Genomic DNA, 24686 nt, shown 5'->3' on the forward strand with positions numbered 1-24686 from the left:
GAAACCGCTGGATTATTAATACATAGGCTAGACGTAAGTCAGAAAAAACTGCAAAATATTTGGAGCACTGAGACTTACGTCAATACAACGCCAATGTTACTGACAAAATTTCGAAATAAACCTAGAGCACAATTTCATTAAAAACATATTTGCTTCACAAAATGTATTTAATGCAACTGACTATTGTGCGCGCGAAATCAAAATGACTGGCAATCCGGTCGAGTGCGATTGTAAATTTGCTTGGATTTACAGTGATAACTATCGTTCGCTGTTCAATGGTTTGAGGTGCGTTCAGACGTCAAATGATCTCTTGCAGCTGGAACGTAATGAACTGTGTGCTTGGAACCGGTAATATGCCCTAGCGCATGCAATTATTACACACAATCTAAAACTAATCGAGTTAGATATAGGGTTATGTATATATAAATGATCAGTGACGAGAAAAGTTGAAATCCGGTTGACTGTCTGTCTGTCCGTCCGTCCGTGCGTCCGTCTTTGCAAGCTGTAACTTGAGTAAAAATTAAGATATCTTGATGAAATTTGGTATGCAGGTTTCTTAGTACAATAAAAGTAATCAGACTATTGCCACGCCCACAATTCGCCATTAAGGGGGTATTCTGGTCTAGAAATTTAAAAAAAATCGAATTTTGTTTTTTTTATATTTTTAAAGTTTAACTAATCAAGAATACGTGTACAAGAGGATTTTTCAAAATTCAAATTATTTTCGGAGATATATGCATTTTTTCTGACCCGGCATCCAAACTGGTTCGGCCGGAACTAATCGAACAAAAGACATTACGCGAAACTTTAAGCGCGTTTTTCTCAAAACTGACTTTTTCGGAACGATACCCACGATTTCTCAGGTTCTACGGAACCGATTTACTTGAAATTTTTACAGAACTTTCTTTATAGGCTTGTCTATGGTTGAAACTAGCCCCATCCCCAAATTTTTATTTTTATTATTTTTAAAAAAATTCTAAATAGTCAGAAAAAGTGATCCAAAAAAACTTTTTTTTCAGACAGTCGCCATTTTGTGAAAAAAATTTTTCCCCACTTTTCCGTAGTTCCGATTAGTAATCTTTTTTTTTGGTTTCAGATAACTTAGAAGTAGTAGTTGAATTAAAAAAAAAAATCAGAGCTCACCCAAATAATTTCCTTTGAACTAGCTTTTTCCATGTAAATACACATGCGCGAAGCGAATTGCGTTTAAAATTTTTCATAAAGTGTCTTTGTTTCGAAGTGAGCAGGTGTGAAAAAGTTGAAAGAAAAAAAGATGGCAAAAAATGCGAATTTTGATAGAAACAAAAGGTAAGTACCGTAATATTTTTTGAAGTGTGTTGTTTTTAAAAGAAGTTAAGTTTCAATTTGAATAATAATAAAGTGAAAATATATGACAACTATATTTTGAAAAAAAAAAATAAAATTTTCTTGTTGACCATTAACGGTATTTTTTCCTGGTGTGACCATATGGTCACGCTGTGCTAGATTAAAAGCTCATTTTATGTAACATAATTTTCGTTCAAAACTTTATAATTCGTGGTGAATTCTTTCCAAATTTTCAGACGTTTAAACACACAAGAGGTTATTTACTATCTAAATGACTTTTGTGATAGCGATGAAGAAGATTCGCCCGCTGCTCTATATATCTTACCTCCGGACAACGAAAATGGTGCAATCAGTGGAGAAGATGATGGTGATGAAGACGACGTAGGTAAGCCAGAGGATATATGTGTTGGTCAATTGAAGGCACCTTGTGGGTTAGTGATGAGCAGTGGTAATAGGGTTTTAACGATTGATAATGATGATGAGGAGGATGACTTGGAAGTTGCTGATTCTGTGTTGATCGACATATTAGAAAACTCTACTCAGAACTTGCAAACTAATTTGTTAGAGAAACAGGGCGAAATGTCAATAGAACCGCCACTGTTACGTACGGAATCACATTTTACGTGGGTAGAAGATAACTCGGACGGATTGATCCCCATTTTTCCTTCACGAAATTTTGTAGATTGTAAGGTGAAGCCTCATGAGCAACTTGAAAAGTTTTTTGACGATGAACTCATAGAGCACATTATAAACGAATCGCGAAGATATGCAATTTTTCTTGGTAAACCAAATCCTCAAATTACCAGTGCGGAGCTTAAAGTTTTCATAGCCATCTTGTTGGTCAGTGGATACAATGGTCGAAGTACGTTCAGGTCATTTTGGAGCATTGACAATGACATGCGCAATGAGATGGTATACTTAGCCATGCGTAGAAATCGATTCGAGGAAATTTTGAGATTCTTACACTTTGAGGATAGTTGTAAAAAAACATCTGACGGAGATAAGATGTGGAAACTGCGGTCCTTAACCGACCACTTAAAATCAAATATGCTGAAGCATTTCCATCCGCAACAACAGCTTTCATTTGACGAGAGCTTGATATCATATTTTGGGCGTCACGGATGCAAGCAGTTCATCAAAGGAAAACCATTACGGTTCGGTTATAAAGTTTGGTCCTTGTGTACGATATCGGGATATTTAGTTAATTTTGAAATTTATCAAGGAAACAATCCTCGTGCCAATAGTACCTACGAGCAAACATTTGGAAAATGCGCAGCTCCACTGGTGAATATGATAGACGATTTTACACCAGCGGTTCAGAATCTACCATTTTCCTTCTATTTTGACAATCTTTTCACCAGTGTTCCTCTGTTAGTTTACTTCAAAGCTCGAGGATATACCGCAACAGGTACGATCCGGGAAAACGGCTGCCAAAAAGTAACCCGATTGAACATAAAAAAATATTGAAAAATGAGGAGCGTGGTCATATTGAGTCTACAAAATTGAAAGAAGCTAATATTTTTCTCACAAAATGGAATGATAACGCAGTTGTTAGCATAGCTTCGACTACGTATGGCGCAAACCCGGTAACAAATGCAGTTCGATACTCACAGAATCACAAAAAAATTATTGATGTTCCACGGCCATTAGTTATCAGGGAGTACAATAAATATATGAGCGGCGTAGATCGTATGGATCAGAATGTGGGCTTGTATCGAATAGGTATAAGAGGAAAGAAATGGTGGAATAGTATCTTTACGTGGCTAGTTGACGTATCGGTACAAAATAGCTGGCTGCTACACAGATCAGTCTACCCAGAAATACCTCAGCCCGAGTTTCGGCGACAAATAGCCATTTACTATTGTAAGCACTTTGGTGACCGCCCCAAATCAAAGGGTCCTCGAAAAAGGTCTTTGGAAGGAACAGCAGAGGAGACATTGAGACATGATGGGCTCAATCATTTCGTTCGTCCATGCGAAAAAAGAAGACGTTGTGCCGCCGATTTGTGCGTTTCTGTTGGTAGAACCGAGTGCTCGAAATGTAACGTTAGGATTTGCGTAAAATGTTTTGAGAAATATCATATGTCTTCTTAATTATTAAATACGATACGGTATAAAATGTTTTTATAAAAAGTAGTTTTTAATGTATATTATTTTAACAAAAAATAGTTTTCAATATATACTTAAATAACTGTTTAAATCATTTTCTTTTAATTCACACTTGTTTAGTTAAAATATGTGGGATAAATCTTTCCTTTACTTCAAATAAAAACATGAGAAAAATTACCCCATATCATGCCCAGTGTGACCATATGGTCACACCTCAAAAGTCGGTTTAGGAATGATGCCTTAAAATAAGGATGGTACGTAAGTGATCATTGGACCTATAAAAGTCATCTCTTTAAATATTTCAGAAATCTCAGACAATAAAAGTACCAGGAAGATTCGAGTTAATTGGCGTAGACACCGCTTACGCGATTATAGCCGAGTTAACAACAGCGCGCCAGTCGTTTCAGATAACTAGGAGGGTTGAAATCATAGGTATGGTCACGTGGGAATTTTTAGAGACCCCCCACTTCGTCAACTCATAATTTTTGAAATTTTTTACTTTTTTTTAATTTTTAATTTTTTTCTGTATTCTTCTAAAATTAACAAATAATTAATACAAAATGGATAGTAAAAATATTAATTGCCTTGTTTTACGACACTTTAAAAATTACCTGAAATTCATGCTTCTTGACCAGAATACCCCCTTAACCGAAAACATAAAGTGCCATAACTAAGCATCAAATTAAGATATGAAACTCATATTTGTCACAGAGGAACGCAGTAGCCAGGTGCTCATTTAAGAAAACAATTTTGAAAAAGTGGTGTTGGCCCCGCCCTCTAATAATAAATTTATTGTATATATCTTTTAAACCACTTAAGCTACAAAAACAAATTCACTCAGCACGAATATTTTAAAAACTCCTACCAAATTTGTGAAAATGGACGAAATCGGATGAAAAACCCGTTCTCCCCCTATATAACGGTACTGTTAAAAACTACTGAAAGCGGGATAAATCTATAACTAAATACGCCAAAGACATTAAATTTTACCACCGAGGTGGTATGAGGAAGCTTTATAAGAGCCGCTGTAAAAATTGGACGATGGGCGTGGCACTGTCCACTTTTTGATGAAATCTCATATCTCCCGACCCGACTGAGACCCGATTTCGATAAAACTTGACATGTTGTATTGTTTTCATATTTGTATATCACCTTGTGAAAATGATTAAAATCGGATAATAATCACGCCTACTTCCCATATAGCAAAACTTTAAATTCCACTTCATTCGTTCAGTTTCCAGTACACAAATCAAGAAAAACTGTTAACTTCGTTGGCACCAAAGCTAATATACTCTTTACAGGCGTATTTCTATGTGTCCAGTTTGTATGGAAGCTATATGCCATATTATTATATTATTACCTTAAGCAGTAATCTATGTCAAATTTCGTGAAGATACTACGTCAAATGTGAAAGTTTTCCGTACAAGAACTTGATTCCGATCGTTCAGTTTGTATTGCAGCTATATGTTATAGTGGTCCGATATCGACAGTTCCGACCCATGAGCAGCTTCTTGAAGAAAAAATGGCGTTTGCAAAATTTCAAAACGATATCTTAAAAACTGAGGGACAAGTTCGTATATATACAGACAGATGGACAGACAGACAGACGGACATGGCAAAGTCGACTCAGCTCAATATACTGATCATTTATATATATACTTTATAGGGTCTCAGATGCTTCCTTCTGACTGTTACAAACTTCGTGACAAACTTAATATACCCTATTCAGGGTATAAAAACACATCAAGGCAACGCAAAAATCAAGGTTAAGCTAACAGTTTTTTTCGATTATCGAGGTGTGGCGACTGCATTGATTCTTTGTGAGTTTTTCGCCAAATTTTCAACCAATATCATGCTGCAACCACCTATTCACCTGTTTGAGCTCCGTGTGTCTTCGGGGTATTTATTTAAACGACCGCTCCAGGAAAACCGTTTTGAAGCAATTGAAGACATTAATCGTGAATCAGTAGACGCATTGAAGGCTATTTCAAAATCGACCCTAACATCTGTTTCAAGGAATGGAAAAAACGTCGGCAAAAGTGTGTTGATGCCAAAATAATTATTTTGCTGGGGACGACATAGATTTTGAAAACTAAATTAAGACTTTTTAAATAATGAATACAGTCTTACTATTTTTTGCTCATATTAGTACACTGTGAAATTGAGCGCAATCGGATGACAGCTAAACCTACTTCCTATATAATATACTCTTAAATTTTATCTAATTCTTTCACTTAATAGTATTCAAATAAAATATCAATAATGTCATCAAATATTACATCTTGCGGGTCCAAATATATGGGCCCAACTGAATGATTTTTTTAAAGTATTTAACCACAATTTTCCGAATTTATTGTGATACACTGCTTTACTATGGCTTCGCTTACGCCTTTCAATGGCGTTGCTACGTAGGTTGCTATGCATATATGTATGTATATTTCTGGCCTAATAATGTAAATAGGCATATTTATCAACGAAAATGATTTTTTGTTTTTGTTTTTTTTTTTTGTTTGTCGATTGCTGTTTTGTTTCGGGCTCATACGCATAGATCCATGATTCGTCACCTGTGATGATCTTATAAACGTCTTTTGAAGCACCGCGATCGTATTTTTTCAGCATTTCTTTACACCAATCCACACGAGCCTTTTTTTGAGCGATTGTCAAATTGTGAGGGATCCAACGAGAACAAACCTTTTTTACGGCCAGGTGTTCATGCAATATCGAATGTATGCTGGTGGGAGAAATGCATAGGCATGCCTCTATCTGAAGGTATGTTACATGACGGTCTTGCATTATCAGTTCACGTACGGCATCGATGTTTTCTGGCACAACGGCTGTTTTTGGACGACTTTCACGGAATTCGTCTTTGAGCGAGCGTCGGCCACGATTGAATTCGTTGTACCAGTTTTCACAGTGCTATGGGATGGTGCTTCATAGCCATACAAAGATTTTACTTCATCGATGCACTCTTGTCGTGATAATCCACGTTGAAAGTTGTGAAAAATGATCGCACGAAAATGTTCACGAGTTAATTAAAATTTTTGGCCGAGATAAATTTTTTAATTCCCTGTAAATAAAACATTTCACGATTAAATGACAAAGCGTTCTGAGTGATGTTATGCTAAAAAATGTCAAACTTTCCAATGGAAATGTCAGATTGCACCTGGCAACACTTAGTGTTGCCCTAGGCCAGAATATATATAGCAGCCTCGTATAAATTTATAGCGGGATTCTGTAACCAGTCTCTAGTCTCTATTTGAGACATTTTCAGGTAAAGTCTCAATTTGTGACTAGTTACTTTTCACTAAACAGTCTCTAGCATTAGTCTCAAAATATTGCCTCAAATTTGAGACCTGATAGTTAGCAAGTCACAAAACTAAAAACAACTCTTGTCTGCCATCTTAAATATACTGAATAGAGATCATCATAGATATTAATCGATTGTCGTTGTTTTATATTTTGTAAGCAACTCAATGCTCGAAAATTCTACGAAAAAATGCGGCGGCTTACGGAAGGTTTCAAGACCGGAGCGTATTCCTGTAGAACCCCAAAGGTGATCTAGTCACTGATGCCCAGAGTATACTTAAATTATGGAGGGAACACTTCTCCAGCCTGCTGAATGGCAGTGAACGCACAACACCAGGAGAAGGAGAACCCGATTCCCCAATCGATGACGATGAAGCAGACGTTCCATTACCCGACCATGAAGAAGTTCGAATAGCAATTGCCCGCCTGAAGAACAACAAAGCGGCAGGGGCCGACGGATTGCCGGCCGAGCTATTCAAACACGGCGGCGAAGAACTGATAAGGTGCATGCATCAGCTTCTTTGCAAAATATGGTCGGACGAAAGCATGCCCAACGATTGGAGTTTAAGTGTGCTTTGGCCAATCCACAAAAAGGGAGAACCCACAATCTGTGCCAACTACCGTGGGATAAGCCTCCTTAACATCGCTAATAAGGTTCTATCGAGCGTATTGTGTGAAAGATTGAACACCGTCAACAAACTGATTGGACCTTATGAGTATGGCCTTAGGCCTTGAGAATCAACAACCGACCAGATATTCATCATGCGCCAAATCTTGGAAAAGACATGTGAAAAGAGAATCGACACACACCACCTCTTCGTCGATTTCAAAGCTGCTTTCGACAGCACGAAAAGGAGCTGCCTTTATGCCGCGATGTCTGAATTTGGTATCCCCGCAAAACTAATACGGCTGTGTAAACTGACGTTGAGTAACATCAAAAGCTCCGTCAGGATCGGGAAGGACCTCTCCGAGCCGTTCGATACCAAACGAGGTTTCAGACAAGGCGATTCCCTATCGTGCGACTTTTTCAACCTGCTTTTGGAGAAAATAGTTCGAGCCGCAGAACTAAATAGAGAAGGTACCATCTTCTATAAGAGTGTACAGCTGCTGGCGTATGCCGATGATATTAAAATCATCGGCCTCAACACCCGCGCCGTTAGTTCTGCTTTCTCCAGGCTGGACAAGGAAGCACAGAAAATGGGTCTGGCAGTGAACGAGGGCAAGACGAAACATCTCCTGTCATCAAACAAACAGTCGTCGCACTCGCGACTTGGCACTCACGTCACTGTTGACAGTCATAACTTTGAAGTTGTAGATAATTTCGTCTATCTTGGAACCAGCGTAAACACCACCAACAATGTCAGCCTAGAAATCCACCGCAGGATAACTCTTGCCAACAGGTGCTACCTCGGGCTGAGTAGGCAATTGAGAAGCAAAATCCTCTCTCGACAAACAAAAACCAAACTCTATAAGTCACTCATAATTCCCGTCCTGCTATATGGTGCAGAGGCTTGGGCGATGACAGCAACCGATGAGTCGACGTTACGAGTTTTCGAGAGAAAAATTCTGCGAAAGATTTATGGTCCTTTGCGCGTTGGCCACGGCGAATATCGCATTCGATGGAACGATGAGCTGTACGAGATATACGACGAAATTGACATAGCTCAGCGAATTAAAAGACAGCGGTTACGCTGGCTAGGTCATGTTGTCCGGATGGATGAAAACACTCCAGCTCTGAAAGTATTCGACGCTGTACCCGTCGGGGGAAGCAGAGGAAGAAGAAGACCTCCACTCCGTTGGAAGGACCAAGTGGAGAAGGACCTGGCTTCGCTTGGAATATCCAGTTGGCGCCACGTAGCGAAAAGAAGAAACGACTGGCGCGCTGTTGTTAACTCGGCTATAATCGCTTAAGCGGTTTCTACGGTTTCTCAAGTTCTTGTATGGAAAACTTTCACATTTGACAATATGTCTTCACCAAATTTGGTATAGATTATTTTCTAAGGCAACAATACAATCTCCGTAAAAATTGTTCAGATCGGATTACTATAGCATATAGCTTCCATACAAACTGAACACATAGTTACTAAAAGAAAGGCACCTGTGAAGGGTATATTAGCTTCGGTGCATTATCGCACAAAGGCGAGTGTTAAAAGAGTTTGCGGTTTTCACAAATATTTTACTTGATAAGGAATTAGAATACGATTTCAATTTCTTAAAGCGTACCAATTCGATATTATATTTTAGTATTTCAGTAAGTGGAAGTGAGTTGGTCTGCAAGCCCGATTTATTGTGGAGGAAATATAAAAACAATAACAGCAAATTAATTTTAAAGAAACTAAAAGTGAGCAAGATGTATATAATATTCGCCTACATACTAAGTCAACTGATCATAAACAACAAATTTCTGTTGGCGAACACTACTGAAATGGAGTTAATCAAAAGCACAGTTGAACCACTCCCCACTTGGCCCTCCGATTGCTATAGGAAAGTGGGGACTTATTGTGATCTTTATTGTACTGTTTCCGACGAATTCTATCTAAAAGCTAAAATCTGCTTTCATTCACACGATCAGACACTGCTGGTACATTGTAACAGAGAAACAAAACTTAAAAGCAATTTTCTACTCGAGCGCAAATTTCAGTCAATTTTACTTAAAACCCGTAATATCGTAGTAGAAGATTGCAAGAATTTCACGCACGAAATCTATATGAATTCCAAAATGCGGGCAATTATAATATATACCGATAAGCCGAATAAAACAACATTTGTCTATAACAGTGACTTTGCTGCAGAACAAAAAGAAGATTTCTTTCAAATTCCAAATGTGTTTAACCTACAATTAATTGTAAAATCAACAGCAGATATTATAAGCATACCAACTTACATATTTTCTAAACACTACCAACTGGAAACGCTCACGCTTAGCGTTCAAGGTCTAAGAAACAAGTACTTAAAGCTGCAAAACTTGACGCAAACTCACTTTGAAAACCTCACTGCGCTCAGACAGCTTGACTTAGCCGGAAATAATATGCGAAGGTTGGAAGCAAATATCTTTACAGCGCTAACGAAATTGAATTCTCTGAATTTAAGCCGTAATAACATTCACGAATTGCCCAAAGATCTATTTGCAAATCAGCATCAACTTTTAATACTGGATTTGAGTCACAATTTATTGACATGTCTAACGCCTAACCTTTTCGATCACACTCCTTGGCTATGGCAATTGAAACTTGGTGGCAATCTCCTGCACGACACTACAAATCTTATGGAAAATCTGAAACCGCTGGATTATCTGCATAAGCTAGACTTAAGTCAGAACCAACTGCAAACTATTTGGTGCAACGAGACTTCCGTCAATGCAACGCCAAAGTCACTGAAAATATTTCGATACAGCAATATGGGCATGAATTTGACTTTAGCGGACGGTCTTAATTATATCACAAGGTTGCAACCAGAGAATTACGAAGGTGGCAAGCTTAACTTAACAGTAATCAATTTAAGTGGCAATCGTTTGCGTGAATTCTCTTTGGATTGGCTTGTAGCAGCGGACATTACATGTCCTTTTGAAATAAACTTAGAGCACAATTTGATTGAAAACGTGTTTGCTTCAAAAAATGTCTTTAATACAACAGACGATTGTCACCGCGAAATCAAAATGACTGGTAATCCGGTCGAATGCGATTGTAAATTTGCTTGGATTTACAGCGAAAACTATCGTTCGCTGTTCAATGGTTTGAGGTGCGTTCAGACGTCAAAAGATCTCGCGCAGCTGGAACGTAATGAAATGTGTCCTTGGAAACCGGTAATGTGCCCTAGCACATGCAATTGTTACACACAATCTGAATTCCTGCACATCAAATGCAAGGGTACGCAGCATATCGAGCAGCTCCCACGACCCGAGCAAGTTGGGCTCAAGAGTTCGGTACTTGATATTAGCGATAATAATTTCATTGTATTGCCGCTAAACACCACCTTTGGGTACGATAAAGTTTCGCAACTCAACGCGTCGTACAATAAAATCACGAACATATATCTCACTCAACTGCCGCCCAATTTGACGGTTTTGGATCTACGAAATAATCGCTTCAATTCTTTAGATGATGAATTTTTGCGTACATACCTCAATGACAGCACAAAACTAGAATTTCTCTATCTCAGTGAAAATCCTTGGTTTTGCGACTGTAGCGCGCAGCAATTGCTGTACACCATACGTACACATCGGGCACGCATACCCGATGCCGACCAGTTACTTTGTGTTAATCAGCAGAACGTTACACTCCTAACAGCAAATCTGAGAGAATTGTGTTCTTCTCCTGTTAATGCTGCATATTATCAGCTCGTAAATGTTATTGTGATTTCTGTAGCGTCAGCCATTATTATCTTACTTTGCATTATCGCACTATTCTATAAATATAAATTAGAAGTTAAAGTCTGGTTATATGGCCACAACATATTAAGATTCTGGATTAACGAATGTCAGCTGGATAAGCATAAAAAATTTGATGCCTTTATTTCATATGCACACCAGGATGCAGACTTCGTCAACCATACATTACTGCCGCAACTCGAACAGTCCGAACCACCATTTCGTGTATGCACACACGAGCGCAATTGGCTGGCTGGCGCTTATATACCTGAACAAATCATCGAATCGGTGGAACAGTCACGTCGGACGATCATTGTGCTCTCGCAGCACTTCATCGAGTCGGATTGGGCGCGCATGGAGTTTCGCACAGCGCATCAGTGCTCGTTGAACGAGGGTCGTGCGCGCATAATAATGATTAAATATGGTGAAATCTCGAACAGTGAGTTATTGGACAGAGAACTAAAAGCATATTTAAATATGAATACATATCTGGATTGGCAAGATGTCAGATTTTGGGACAAATTACGCTACGCCATGCCCCATAAATTGGGTGGAGAGAAGAATTCCGATATGCTTGAAGTTAATGGTAGAATGTATGTTATGGGACAAGTTGAGATGAATCGTTTGCGTGACGAGAGTGTATAAAATTGGGGGAAGGTATGCAAATATATTATATGTATTTACTAAATGTAGATACTCGATAAAATGTCCATATTCTTCTGTGAAACAAAAAGTCATTTAAAATATTGCTACTAAGGAAAATGAGAGAGAATCTTGGCCAATCTGTTATACAAACAGTCACTCCCAATTTATTATATTCAGAGTAACTTTTTGATTCATTTTACTGTATACTTTACGCATATAATAAAGATCCATATTTTATACATACAAAACGAGTGCGTTTTTAACTGCACTCTCAAAGGTCTCTCCCGCATTTCGCCTCTTAGACTCAGAAGTGGAAGTGTGTATGATGACATTATAAAGTTAAGATTACGTTATCATTATTAATTAAGCACTTACCTAAGCAGAAATATACCTGAGTATTTCATTACTGGCGCCGTCCTCGAGTCCTGTTAAAAAGGTTTTTTGAATTGAAATAAAAGTTACATTTTTAAGAAAATTTAGTTTTCAGCTGAAATTTTAAAGAAAATTAAAATTAAGCAAATGGAGAATGTAAACAAAAACAAAAATAATTATAATAAACTTAAAAAAAGGCTTAATTCTAGCCTATATTTCGTAAACTATATTTTGCTTGACCTCTGTTTGACTTTTTAAGGTACCTCTTATAAAATCACCAAACATGTGGCGAAAAGTCTGCTGGATGTTCGATCCTGATATTAGTTATGTGGGAAATAGGTCAAGTTTTCGCACAATTTCATCAATTTAAGCACAAAGATATGCTGCTATGATTAAAACATGTTCCGTAATTTTCATTCAGATAACTAAAATACTGGCCGATATATCCAGGATAAAATCATCTGGAAGTTCAAATATATTTATATTAGGTATATGTGGACTGAAGGTAGTATTGACCCTGTTCAACCCATTTTTGATACATAGAAGTACTATAATCAGGAAAAGATTTTATCTGAATTTCAAATGTTTATTGCACATATTGAATGATATTTTTGGTCAACTACAGATACTGGGATCTACATATTCTGTACCTAGGAGTGTGAACAGTTTGTTTGGATTTAGACAATTTTTGGTCACAAGATGGCATATTTTAAAGGAATTACTTATTTTGTTACTTAAAGGGGGAAATACCTTTAGAATTTTTACAAAATTAAAAAAAAGATCGTTTTAATCAATTGAAAAACTATTCAAAATTATAGTCCCAAAGTTTCATTGGTTTACTCCGAATATTTTCGAAGAAATAGGCTCTAGAACCATTGCACTTCATGCTACGGTCTATATAACCGGAGAACTTTGAGGCTCGTTCCTAGAAACTAACTTTTTTCATCCAGCCGTCAAAACTGCAAGCGAATTATTTAACCGATATACTTGAACTAAAGCGTATTTCATAGACAATTTTATACTCAAGTGCGTGATAGAGCGCTTTTCCGAGAAAAATGGCATTTTTACAGTTATTTAAGTATTTTGATCCCGAAAAACACAGGTAAAAATGGGACTTTTTACAAAATCTTTCAGATTTAAAAAAAAAAAAAATTACTTTTTTCGTTACGGATAAGAAGCCTAGCCAGGAAGTTGACGGCCGCAAAAAAATGTCATTCAACGGGATCGTTTACATTTCCGCCACTTTGTTTTTTTTTTACATTAAATAATTTTTAGGATGGAGTCATGTGTAGAAGTTCACGCAAGTGAGGAAAGTTCTCTGATCGCCATTCACTTGGGAGTGGCCAGAAACGATTCTTTTACATATGACTCAACCAAGTATCCTCTGGCTAGCCTAAGAACATCCGTTTGAAGGCGAGCTAAATGAGAAGCGAAATATCCCCTCCGCAGGGTTGTGCTTTGGGTTTGGGACTCGCCACGTGAAAAAAACACTCCCAATGAAAGGAAGCAACAAGCCTCGGATGAGAGACCCCCTTTGATGACGACCATGGCAAACGAAATAAGGACTACGACATTAGGGCATGCACCTGGAATGTACAGACCCCTAATTGGCAAGGTGCCGCTGCCCAGCTGGTTGATATCCTCGCGAAAATAAAGGCTGACATCACCGCCGTCCAAGAAATGCGATGGACGAGACAAGGACAGAGACGAGTAGGTCCCTGTGACATTTACTGCAGTGGCCATATAAAGGAGCGCAAGTTTAGTGTTGGATTCGTGGTGGGAGAGAGACTCGGTCGCCGAGTACTATCATTCACTCCGGTGAATGAACGTCTAGCCACAATCCGCATCAAAGCGAGGTTCTTCAACATATCGCTGATTTGCGCCCAAGCCCCGATGGAAGAGAAGGACGATGTAAACAAAGATGCCTTCTATGAGCGCTTGGAGCGCGCTTATGAGTGCTGTCTCCGCCGCGATGTCAAAATCGTGTTTGGCGACTTTAACGCCAGGACGGGCAAAGAAGGTATATTTGGCATTACGGTCGGTAAATTCAGCCTCCACGACAAAACATCCCCAAATGGGTTGAGGCTGATCGACTTCGCCGGGGCCCGAAATATGGTTATCTGTGGTACTAGATTCCAGCACAACAGGATACATCAAGCTACCTGGCAGTCTCCGGATCGAAAAGCCAACAACCAGATCGATCATCTTGTGATAGACGGAAGACACGTCTCCAGTATTTTAGATGTGCGTGCGCTCCGAGGTCCTAACATCGACTCGCACCACTATCTTGTTGCAGCTAAGATTCGCACCCGCCTCTGTGCAGCAAAAAACGCACGCCACCAAACACAAGGAAGGTTCGACGTCGAGAAGCTGCAATCACAACAGACAGCCGAACGATTTTCTACTCGGCTTGCACTCCTTGCCCGCCTCGTCAACAACTCTGTATAAGGGAACTGTGGGACGGCATTTCAAACTCCTTACGTACAGCTGCAACCGAAACCATTGGTTTTCGGAGAATGCAAAAGAACAGCTGGAACGACGAGGAGTGCCGTGTCGCAGCGAAGCGAGACGTATTTGCGGACAGAAGAAAGAAGAGGCCGAAATGCGTGAGTACGAAGAGCTTGATAAGCTGGCCGAGAGGAGTAATCCTGGAAAATTCTACGAAAAAATGCGGCGGCTTACAGAAGGGTTCAAAACCGGAGCAAACTCTCGTAGAACCCCCAAAGGTGATCTAGTCACCGATGCCCAGAGCATACCTAAATTATGGAGGGAACACTTCTCCAGCCTGCTGAATGGCAGTGAACGCACAACACCAGGAGAAGGTGAATCCGATTCCCCAATCGATGACGATGGAGCAGACGTTCAATTGCCCGACCATGAAGAAGTTCGAATAGCAATTGCCCGCCTGAAGAACAACAACGCGTCAGGGGCCGACGGATTTCCGGCCGAGCTATTCAAACACGGCGGCGAAGAACTGATAAGGAGCATGCATCAGCTTCTTTGTAAAATATGGTCGGACGAGAGCATGCCCAACGATTGGAATTTAAGTGTGCTATGCCCAATCCATAAAAAAGGAGACCCCACAATCTGCGCCAACTACCGTGGGATAAGCCTCCTCAACATCGCATATAAGATTCTATCGAGCGTATTGTGTGAAAGATTAAAGCCCACTGTCAACAAACTGATTGGACCTTAAGAGTGTGGCTTCAGACCTGGAAAATCAACAACCGACCAGATATTCACCATGCGCCAAATCTTGGAAAAGACCCATGAAAGCAGAATCGACACACACCACCCCTTCGTCGATTTCAAAGCTGCTTTCTACAGCACGAGAAGGAGCTGCCTTTATGCCGCGATGTCTGAATTTTGTATTGATATCATCAGCCTCAACACCCGCGCCGTAAGTTCTGCTTTCTCCAGGCTGGACAAGGAGTCACAGAAAATGGATCTGGCAGTGAACGAGAGCAAGACGAAATATCTCCTGTCATCAAACAAACAGACGTCGCTCTCGCGACTCTACTCTCACGTCACTATTGACAGTCATAACTTTCAAGTTGTAGATAATTTCGTCTATTTAGGAACCAGTATTAACACCACCAACAACGTCAGCCTGGAAACCAACACAGGATTGCTCTATTAACAGGTGCTACTTCGAACTGAGTAGGCAATTGAAAAGTAAAGTCCTCTCTCGACGAACAAAAACCAAACTCTATAAGTCCTGCTATATGGTGCAGAGACTTGGACGATGACAGCAACCGATGAGTTGAAGTTACGAGTTTTCGAGAGAAAGGTTCTGCGAAAGATTTATGGTCCTTTGCGCGTTGGCCACGGCGAATATCGCATTCGATGGAACGATGAGCTGTACGAGATATACGACGAAATTGACATAGTTCAGCGAATTAAAAGACAGCGGCTACGCTGGCTAGGTCATGTTGTCCGAATGGACGAAAACACTCCAGCTCTGAAAGTATTCGACGCAGAACCCGCCGGGGGAAGCAGAGGAAGAGGAAGACCTCCACTCCGTTGGAAGGACCAAGTGGAGAAGGACCTGGCTACGCTTGGAATATCCAATTGACTCCACGTAGCGAAAAGAGAAACGACTGGCGCGCTGTTGTTAACTCGGCTATAATCGCGTAAGCGGTGTCTGCGCCAGTAAAGAAGAAGATTTGGTTTAAAGGATAATTTAAACCAGTTATGAATGTTCTAAGCGCGGTTTCCCTATTTTTAATATTTAACTCTTTTGTTATTTAGGAATTTGTTCCGTGTGTCATTGTTGTTTTATTAATTAACAATGTCAATTTCTTATTGACATAATTGTAATAATCTATTAAATATTGCGATCCTTGTCTGAGTATCTCATTTCTTGGTCAATTACGTGTACTGGCCTTCTATCCGCATACGCAAAATATAATCTCGAAAATATGGCCTCTAATTTAAAACTCTACCATGGTTTGTGAAAATGTCGTTAACATTGCCAACAATCTTGTTTCTCAGTATTGTTAGGGCTCCAAAATATCTCCTACTCCCTGCTTTATAGAGAGTCATTGAATTTTTCGCAGTTTCCCTCCAGCTGATATATGACCTTCCCGAGAATTTCGGTAAAGATTTCACAATTTCTAAATTTTCATTGCACATAATTGAGTCGTTAATTGTCTGTGTTTCGTATTTTGTCACCTGCTTAGCAGTTGTTATGTTTGTTATGTGATTATTTAACAGAGCTATTTCAGCTCTTAAGTTTGTCGTTTGAGTCGCTATCAGTCGAGCTACTTACATACATATGTCTTCTGCGGTAAAATTACTGAACTCCGTTTTTGAGAATTGTAGAATTATGTTATATACTTTAAAAAATCGTTATTTCTCTTTTTATATATTTAATACAATAATAATATAATTAATTTCGTTTTCTTTTTTATTTATATATATTTAATATATAAGTATTTATATTGTTTCTTTTTTCTTAAATAAGGGCCCTTGTGAGTGTCATGATTATTGTTTTTGCAATACTAACAGTGAAGCAAGTTTTTATAATTAATACTAGAGGGTTTTTTTCCCATTTAATTAAAAAACATAGGATTTACTTACAACTACATAACTTGATGTTGTTGTTGCTGTTTAGCTTTTGCCTTTGCGGCTACTGTTCTTATGGAAATTTGTTGCTTTTTTGCTCTGCGCTTGGCCACTGCTTTATCGCTTTTTATGCGGATTTTCACTGGCACACTGTTTTCTGTTGTTTTTGAGGAACTCTTCGTTTTGAATATTTTTATACTCTTGCAACCAGTTACAACAAAATATTATAGTTTTGTTCACCTAACGGTTGTACGTATCACCTAAAACTAATCGAGATAGATATAGGGTTATATACATATACTATATATAAATGATCAGGATGACGAGAAAAGTTCAAATCCGGTTGACTGTCTGCCTGTCCGTTAGTCCGTGCAAGCTGTAACTTGAGTAAAAATTGAGATACTTTATGAAACTTGGTATGCAGGTTTCTTAGTACAAAAAAATGAATGATTCGTTGATGGACGTAATCGGTCTACTACCACGCCAACAAACCGTCATTAACCGAAAATATATAAAGTGCCATAACTAAGCACTAAGTTAAGATATAAAACTTATATTTGGCACAGGAGATCGCAGTAGTCACGGGCACCTATGGGAAATATATTTAAAAAAGTAGGCGTGGCCCCGCCTTTTAAAAAGTTTATTGTATATGTGGCAACCTCGAAAGATCATTACGGCGAATAAGAAATACATCTCTTCGGACATCAAGCATAACACATCATCATCTTCACTTGCTCCCACATCTGGTGACCCCGTAGTTAAATTGAACATATTAATTTCATAGGAATGGCGCTAAACGATAGCCATGTAGTTTCTGGCAACCGGTACTCTGATGTCAATATTGGGGATTTTCCAAATTCAACTCCACGTCTACCACTACCAATAATGACCAAAGAAAATATCGAAGCTTATTTTTATTCTCTGGACTTCTGTTTTAGAGCTTCTTCAATTTCCAACGATAATAGGAAATTCGACATCGTTCTTGCATGTGTACCGCCTAACAAGCTGAGCTGCGTTGCATCATAGAAATTTTAAATACAAATACATTCAGGACAAGATCATTGAGCATTTTTCGGACAGTCAACAGCGGGGCTGCAACGTGTTCTTAAAGATATGGTTCTAGGTGACCGACGCCTCAGTGAGTTATTTATGGGTAAGCAGACCTCCTCCGTATGTACAAGCAGTGATTTTGCTATAAACGTCACTACTGTGGAAAAACTAAAGATAGCGGACTCCATTATCGAAATTATTGGGATGCGACACAACCACGCGGAAGAGGGTCTGGCACTTAATGAAGTTTCAAGCTTGAAAATTGAAATAGCAGAATTAACTAGGCAAGTGCATAAACTCTTCTGTAACAAAGGGTCAAATTTTCGTTCGCGGTCTCGATCTAGAGCACGTGGACCTCATGCGTCTTTAAGTAAATCAGACAAACCGATTTACTGGTACCATAGCAAATTCGGTGCGAAAGCAACTAAATGCCGAGAGACATGCAACTATGTTTTATTGAAAAAACCTTTATAGGGCCGCTCGGCTGCTATGGATTTAGAGTTAGGCAAACAATCTAAAATCTTCAAGACATACCTTTTGCGCATATACGATACGTCAGCAAAATTAAATTTTTTAATAGATACCGGTGCGGACGTTTCCGTTATACCAAAATGCAACAACACAGCCCGAACTTCTCCTAACGGTATGAAATTGTTTGCCGCAAATGAATCGCCGATCTCTGTATTCGGTGAGACGATTCTGAAACTGAATCTAAATTTGCGACGCGATTTTTTGTGGAATTTCGTTATCGCCGTTGTTTCCCAAGTAATTATTGGCGCGGACTCGCTGTCTTATTTCGAGCTTTTCGTCGATCTCAAAAATAGATGTCTACTCGATCGCAAAACCGATTTAAAAAGGGTTTGCGAAATTGAAAAAACGTGCATATTCAGCATAAAATCTTTTAACGCGAATTCTACTTATTCAAATATTCTCACAGAGTATAGTGATATCACACGCTCTCATCCGCTAAATTCACCAACAAAATCGTCGGTAGAACATCGAATTATTACCACCGGTCAACCGGTCTTCGTACGACCACGACGCCTTTCACCCGAGAAACTAACCGCCGCAAAATCCGATTTTGATTCGCTGATAAAACTGGTCATTTGTCGCCCATCCAGTAGTAACTGGGCAAGTCCATTAGATAGGATACGTAAGCCTGATGGAACGTGGAGGCCATGTGGGGATTATCATGGACTAAATGCAGTAACAGTTCCTGATCGATATCCGTTGCCATTTTTGCACGATTTCTACAATATCTTGGCCGGAAAACGCATGTTTTTTAAAATCGATTAAAAAAAGGCCTTTCATCAAGTGTTAATAAAGAAAGAAGACATTTGTAAAACGGCGATAACGGCTCCTTTCGGACTCTACGAATTTACGCATATGATGTTTGGTTTGCTGAATGCAGCACAGATATTCCAAAGACTTATTAACGAGTCTTTCGGGGTTTAAACTTCGTATTTGTTAATCTTGATGATGTATGCATTGCATCCATTTCAGAAGAAGAGCATCAAAACCACTTGCGCCAAGTTTTCCAACGACTCAGGGAGAACAACCTAACTATTAACGTTAGAGAATCGGAATTAAGCGTCTCGAAACTACGATTCCTCGGGCGTTCTATCACTAAAGATGGTACTCGGCAACACTCAGAGCGCGTTGAGGCTCTACGTTATCGTCAAGGACTTAAAGCGTTTTTTAGCGATACTTAATTTCTACCGTCGTTTTTTAAGACATGGTTCGTGGAAATAGGCGAACGATACTACACCACTTACTTGGTCAGCGGAAGCAACACACAGTTTTTCTGCATGTAGGGAACAACTGGTCAATTATGCATTACTCGCTCACCCTTCGCACAACACGGAACTTTCTTAATGGGTGGATGCATTAGATTTCGCTGCTGGCGCAGTCTTAAATCTATTCGTGGATGGTAGTCTACAACCATTAGGATTTTTCTCTCGCAGATTTACTTATGCTGAGAAAAGATACAGCACTTATGACATTTTCAATACATGGTCGAATCTCACCGTTGTCATATTTACACAGACCATAAGCCGCTGATATACGCATTTCAACAAAACTAGATCGAGCTTCTAATCGGAAAATACGTCAATTCGACTTCATAGCTCAGATCACCACCAACATTCGCCAAGTAAGCGGCGAAGATAATGTTACAGCAGACCTGCTGTCACGCTATGATAACCTAGCTGAGGACCAGTCCAAGAACGAGGAGCTTCGAAATCTTTCAAATGGTAACAAAAAACTCTCTAAACCTACAAAATTTCGCTCTTCCTTTTAGTTCCAGAAGCTTGTGCTGTGACACCTCAACTGGGCGTGTTCGACCGTTCATAACCAAAAACTTTAGAGAAACGTTTTTACTGTCAACTCACAATCTTTCACACCCAGGTATTAGGGGGACTACACGATTGGTAACTGAGCGATTTGTTTGGCCTGGTGTCCAGCGAGATAACAGACATTTTGCTCGCTGCTGTTTACAGTGTCAGCAGAATAAAACTATACGACACAACCGAAGTTTGTTACAGCGTCAAAAATGTCCAAAACTTCGTTTCGCGCACATCCTTATCGACCTAGTAGGACCATTTCCACCATCCGAAGGAAACCGCTATTGTCTCACTATCCTGGATAGATTCACACGCTGGCCAGAAGCGTTACCTATACCAGATATAACAGCTCCAACTGTCGCCAAAGCACTACTGAACGGCTGGATTTCACGGTTTGGTGTACCTGTAACCCTCACATCAGACTTAGAACACCAGTTCGAGAGCGCCCTGTTTCAACAATTACTACAGCTATTGGGTACATATCATTTTCGAACAACGCCTTACCACCCCCAAGCAAATAGTCTCGTCGAAACATGGCATCGTACTGTAAAAGCAGCACTTCTATGCCATAACACTAGTCAGTGGACTTCTTGTTTACCACTTATTTTATTGGGCTTACGATCCACATACAAAAACGACTTGGATGCAGCACCAGCAGATCTAGTTTAGGGCGAGAACCTGCGACTACCTTCAGAATTTTTCATCGACAGCAAACCAACATACAGCGAAGCTGCAATGGTCAAACAACTACGATCATATATGCGAGATATGCGACCAGTTGACACCGCTTGGTACGCGAAACAGGAAGTATTAATCCACTCCAGGTTAAAAATCTACCAACAAGTTTTTATTCGAGATGATCTAATGCGGTCATCGCTATCTCCTCCATACAAATGTTTGAAACCTGCTTTAACTCCCACATATATTACTCCTAAACTACTTAAGCTACAACGAATGTCCTAAGAACTCCTACCAATATTGTAAAAATGAACGAAATCGGATGAAAACCCCGTTCATTCTTCATATAACCGTTCTGTTCAAAAGTACAAAAAGATTTATCGCTTTAACTAAATGCGGCAAACAGCCAAAAATTTGCTGCCGAGATAGTATGACTAGGGTTTCTGGAAACCGGAGTAAAAATTGGGCGATAGGCGTGTCCCCGTCTACTTTTTGGTGAAATCCCATATCTCGGGACTCCACTGACCGATTTCGTATGCTTTAAATTGTTATATTCCTTATAACAGGCAAATTTTCCTCAGCCCATGGCAGCATGACATTTTTTAGGGTGTCGACGTACATATTGTTCCTTGTTTAAAATTCCATCAATCATATGGAGTGTCCAACACAAATTTCAGACAAAACATCCCCACACCATGATTGATCCTCCACCATGATCAACTATGAGTGAAACCCAGCGAGGTTCAAATTCTTGAATTATTGGACGGCGAACATGTGTACCTTCGACCATCAGGTCCTAAGCGACTAATTTTTGTTACATCGTTTCTATAGATATACAACCGTTGATTGTTGTTAGACCAATAAGAGTTGCAAAGTCTACGCGTCGTTTCTACGAATTTTAGTCAGAACTGCCGTGAAGTCCAGATTCGACCGAAAGCCGGGCAATTGTTCTATTCCATATTCGTCTTAAATTTCATGTAGAATGTCAGTGGAACCCTCTTTTGGGTCTTTTCGCGAGATAGTATTAATTCTGCGGTCTATTTCTGTTGCATTTTTTCGGGTTTCTAATAAGCTGTCAACTGACGTTGAGCAACACCAAAAGCCCCGTCAGGATCGGGAAGGACCTCTCCGAGCCTTTCGATACCAAACGAGGTTGATATTGATATCATCGGCCTCAACATCCGCGCCGTTAGTTCTGCTTTCTCCACACTGGACAAGGAAGCAAAACAAATGGGTCTAGCAGTGAACGAGGGCAAGACGAAATATCTCCTGTCATCAAACAAACACTCGCGACTTGGCTCCCACGTCACTGTTGACAGTCATAACTTTGAAGTTGTACATATTTTCGTCTATTTAGGAACCAGTGTAAACACCACCAACAATGTCAGCCTGGAAATCCAACGCAGGATAACTCTTGCCAACAGGTGCTACTTCGGACTGAGTAGGCAATTGAGAAGCAAAGTCATCTCTCGATGAACAAAAACCAGAAACCAAAGACCAGAGGCTTGGACGATGACAGCAACTGATGAGTTGACGTTGCGAGTTTTCGAGAGAAAAGTTCTGCGAAAGATTTATGGTCCTTTAAGCGTTGGCCATGGCGAATATCGCATTCGATGGAACGATGAGCTGTACGAGGTATACGACGAAATTGACATAGTTCAGCGAATTAAAAGACAGCGGCTACGCTGGCTGGGTCATGTTTTCCGAATGGACGAAAACACTCCAGCTCGGAAAGTATTCGACGCAGTTAACTCGGCTATAATCGCGTAAGCGGTGACTACGCCAATTAAGAAGAAGAAGAAGAAATAGCTGTCAACAGCTGTATAACTGAAATTAAGAGTTTATCGTTCTTTTATAATTAGGGGTACCATATCGGTCTCAGTCAAAATCAGTCCCGTTGCATATGTATCCCAACCACCACCTGCCCCCCCAAATTAATGGAATTTGGTCACCAACTTTTACCCAACCGCCCAACTCCATCATTGTTTTTTTTTGTCTTTTTTTCTTAGATCATTCTTTCGATTTAGTTAGGGGTATGTAAAGAGAATACCATTTTTCGAATCATATTTTATTGCAAACATTCTCGAAATTATCTGAATAGCAGTAATTTTAATACCGACTCTACTTGAGAACTATCCCTAAGCTGCTACAATCGCCATTCATCTTTTTTCAGATATTTTTCGGACGCTCCAATTTTTTTTAATAAAAATAAATTTTTATCGCTGGGCAAATACTTGTAAATATCCTTACAATTCATTTCATTAAAGTTATACAAGTACAATATCCTTAACGGTATCAACTGAGATGCGGTTACGCTCGTTACTCCACTGTGTATTGATTAAGGAAAAAATTCTCTCAAAATTTGCGTTGTGACCAGAGATAGACAACAAATACTGAACTATTATCAAGATTTCGGAAAACGACTCAGCGTTCTTATTAGCTTTGAAGAATTGACACAGCTGGTCATTAACAGATTGCGCAAAAAACTCGGCTGATATTTCTCGGTCCTCTTTTTTCGATTTCAAGAACGCGTTCAAATTTGCCAACTGATCGATCAATTTGTCAATATGAACATTTTTCGAGTCTAAAAACTGAAAATTTAAATTAAACCACCAAATATTAGGCGTATAAAGCCCATTCCGGATTCGGGTTCAATTTATGATATATAAATGTTGTGAACACACCGGTAATTAGTAAATTCTTCTTCTTTACTGGCGTAACAATAGCGCGCCAGTCGTTTCATCTTTTCGCTACGTGGCGCCAGTTGGATATTCCAAGCGAAGCCAGGTCCTTCTCCACTTGGTCCTTCCAACAGAGTGGAGGTCTTCCTCTTCCTCTGCGCGTACTGCGTAGAATACTTTCAGAGCTGGAGTGTTTTCGTCCATTCGGACAACATGACCTAGGCAGTACAGCTCATCGTTCGATCGAAAAGTCGCAACGTCGACTCATCCTTTGTTGTCATCGTTCAAGCCCCTGCACCATATAGCAGGACGGGAGTAATGAGTGACTTATAGAGTTTGGCTTTTGTTCGTCGAGAGAGGACTTTACTTCTCAATTGCCTACTCAGTCCGAAGTAGCACCTGTTGGCAAGAGTAATCCTGCGTTGGATTGCCATGATCGTCATCAAAAGGGGGGTCTCTCGTCCAAGGCTGGTTGTTAGTTTTCATTGAGAGTGTTTTTTTACGTGGCGGGTCCCAAACCCAGCGCACAACCCAATGTAGGGTATGTTTCGCCTTCGAACGGATGTTCGTAGGCTACCCAGAGGATACTTGGTCAAAGACCGGAAGTCGTGAGCTGCTTGAGCCATATGTAAAAGAATCGTTTCTGGCCACTCCCAAGTGAATGGCGATCAGAGAACTTTCCTCACTTGCGTGAACTTCTACACATGACTCCATCTTCATTATATAAGTAAATTCCGCAAATTCG

The 24686-nt window shown here is 39.7% G+C and overlaps 1 protein-coding gene across 1 annotated transcript in view; it reads left to right on the forward strand.

The window, feature by feature from the left end:
• The first annotated feature begins 202 nt into the window (after nucleotides 1-202).
• LOC126753689 (uncharacterized) overlaps nucleotides 203-24686 on the forward strand; it is a 28730-nt gene continuing 4246 nt past the window's right edge. The window contains exons 1-5 of the mRNA XM_050465364.1: nucleotides 203-285; nucleotides 1563-1949; nucleotides 9831-11748; nucleotides 18715-18928; nucleotides 19178-19371. Coding sequence (XP_050321321.1) covers nucleotides 203-285; nucleotides 1563-1949; nucleotides 9831-11748; nucleotides 18715-18928; nucleotides 19178-19371 — 2796 coding nt within the window. The remainder of the gene's footprint in view (nucleotides 286-1562; nucleotides 1950-9830; nucleotides 11749-18714; nucleotides 18929-19177; nucleotides 19372-24686) is intronic.

The sequence above is a fragment of the Bactrocera neohumeralis genome, chromosome 3 (assembly GCF_024586455.1).
Source record: "Bactrocera neohumeralis isolate Rockhampton chromosome 3, APGP_CSIRO_Bneo_wtdbg2-racon-allhic-juicebox.fasta_v2, whole genome shotgun sequence".
NCBI classification, from domain to species: Eukaryota; Metazoa; Arthropoda; class Insecta; order Diptera; family Tephritidae; genus Bactrocera; species Bactrocera neohumeralis.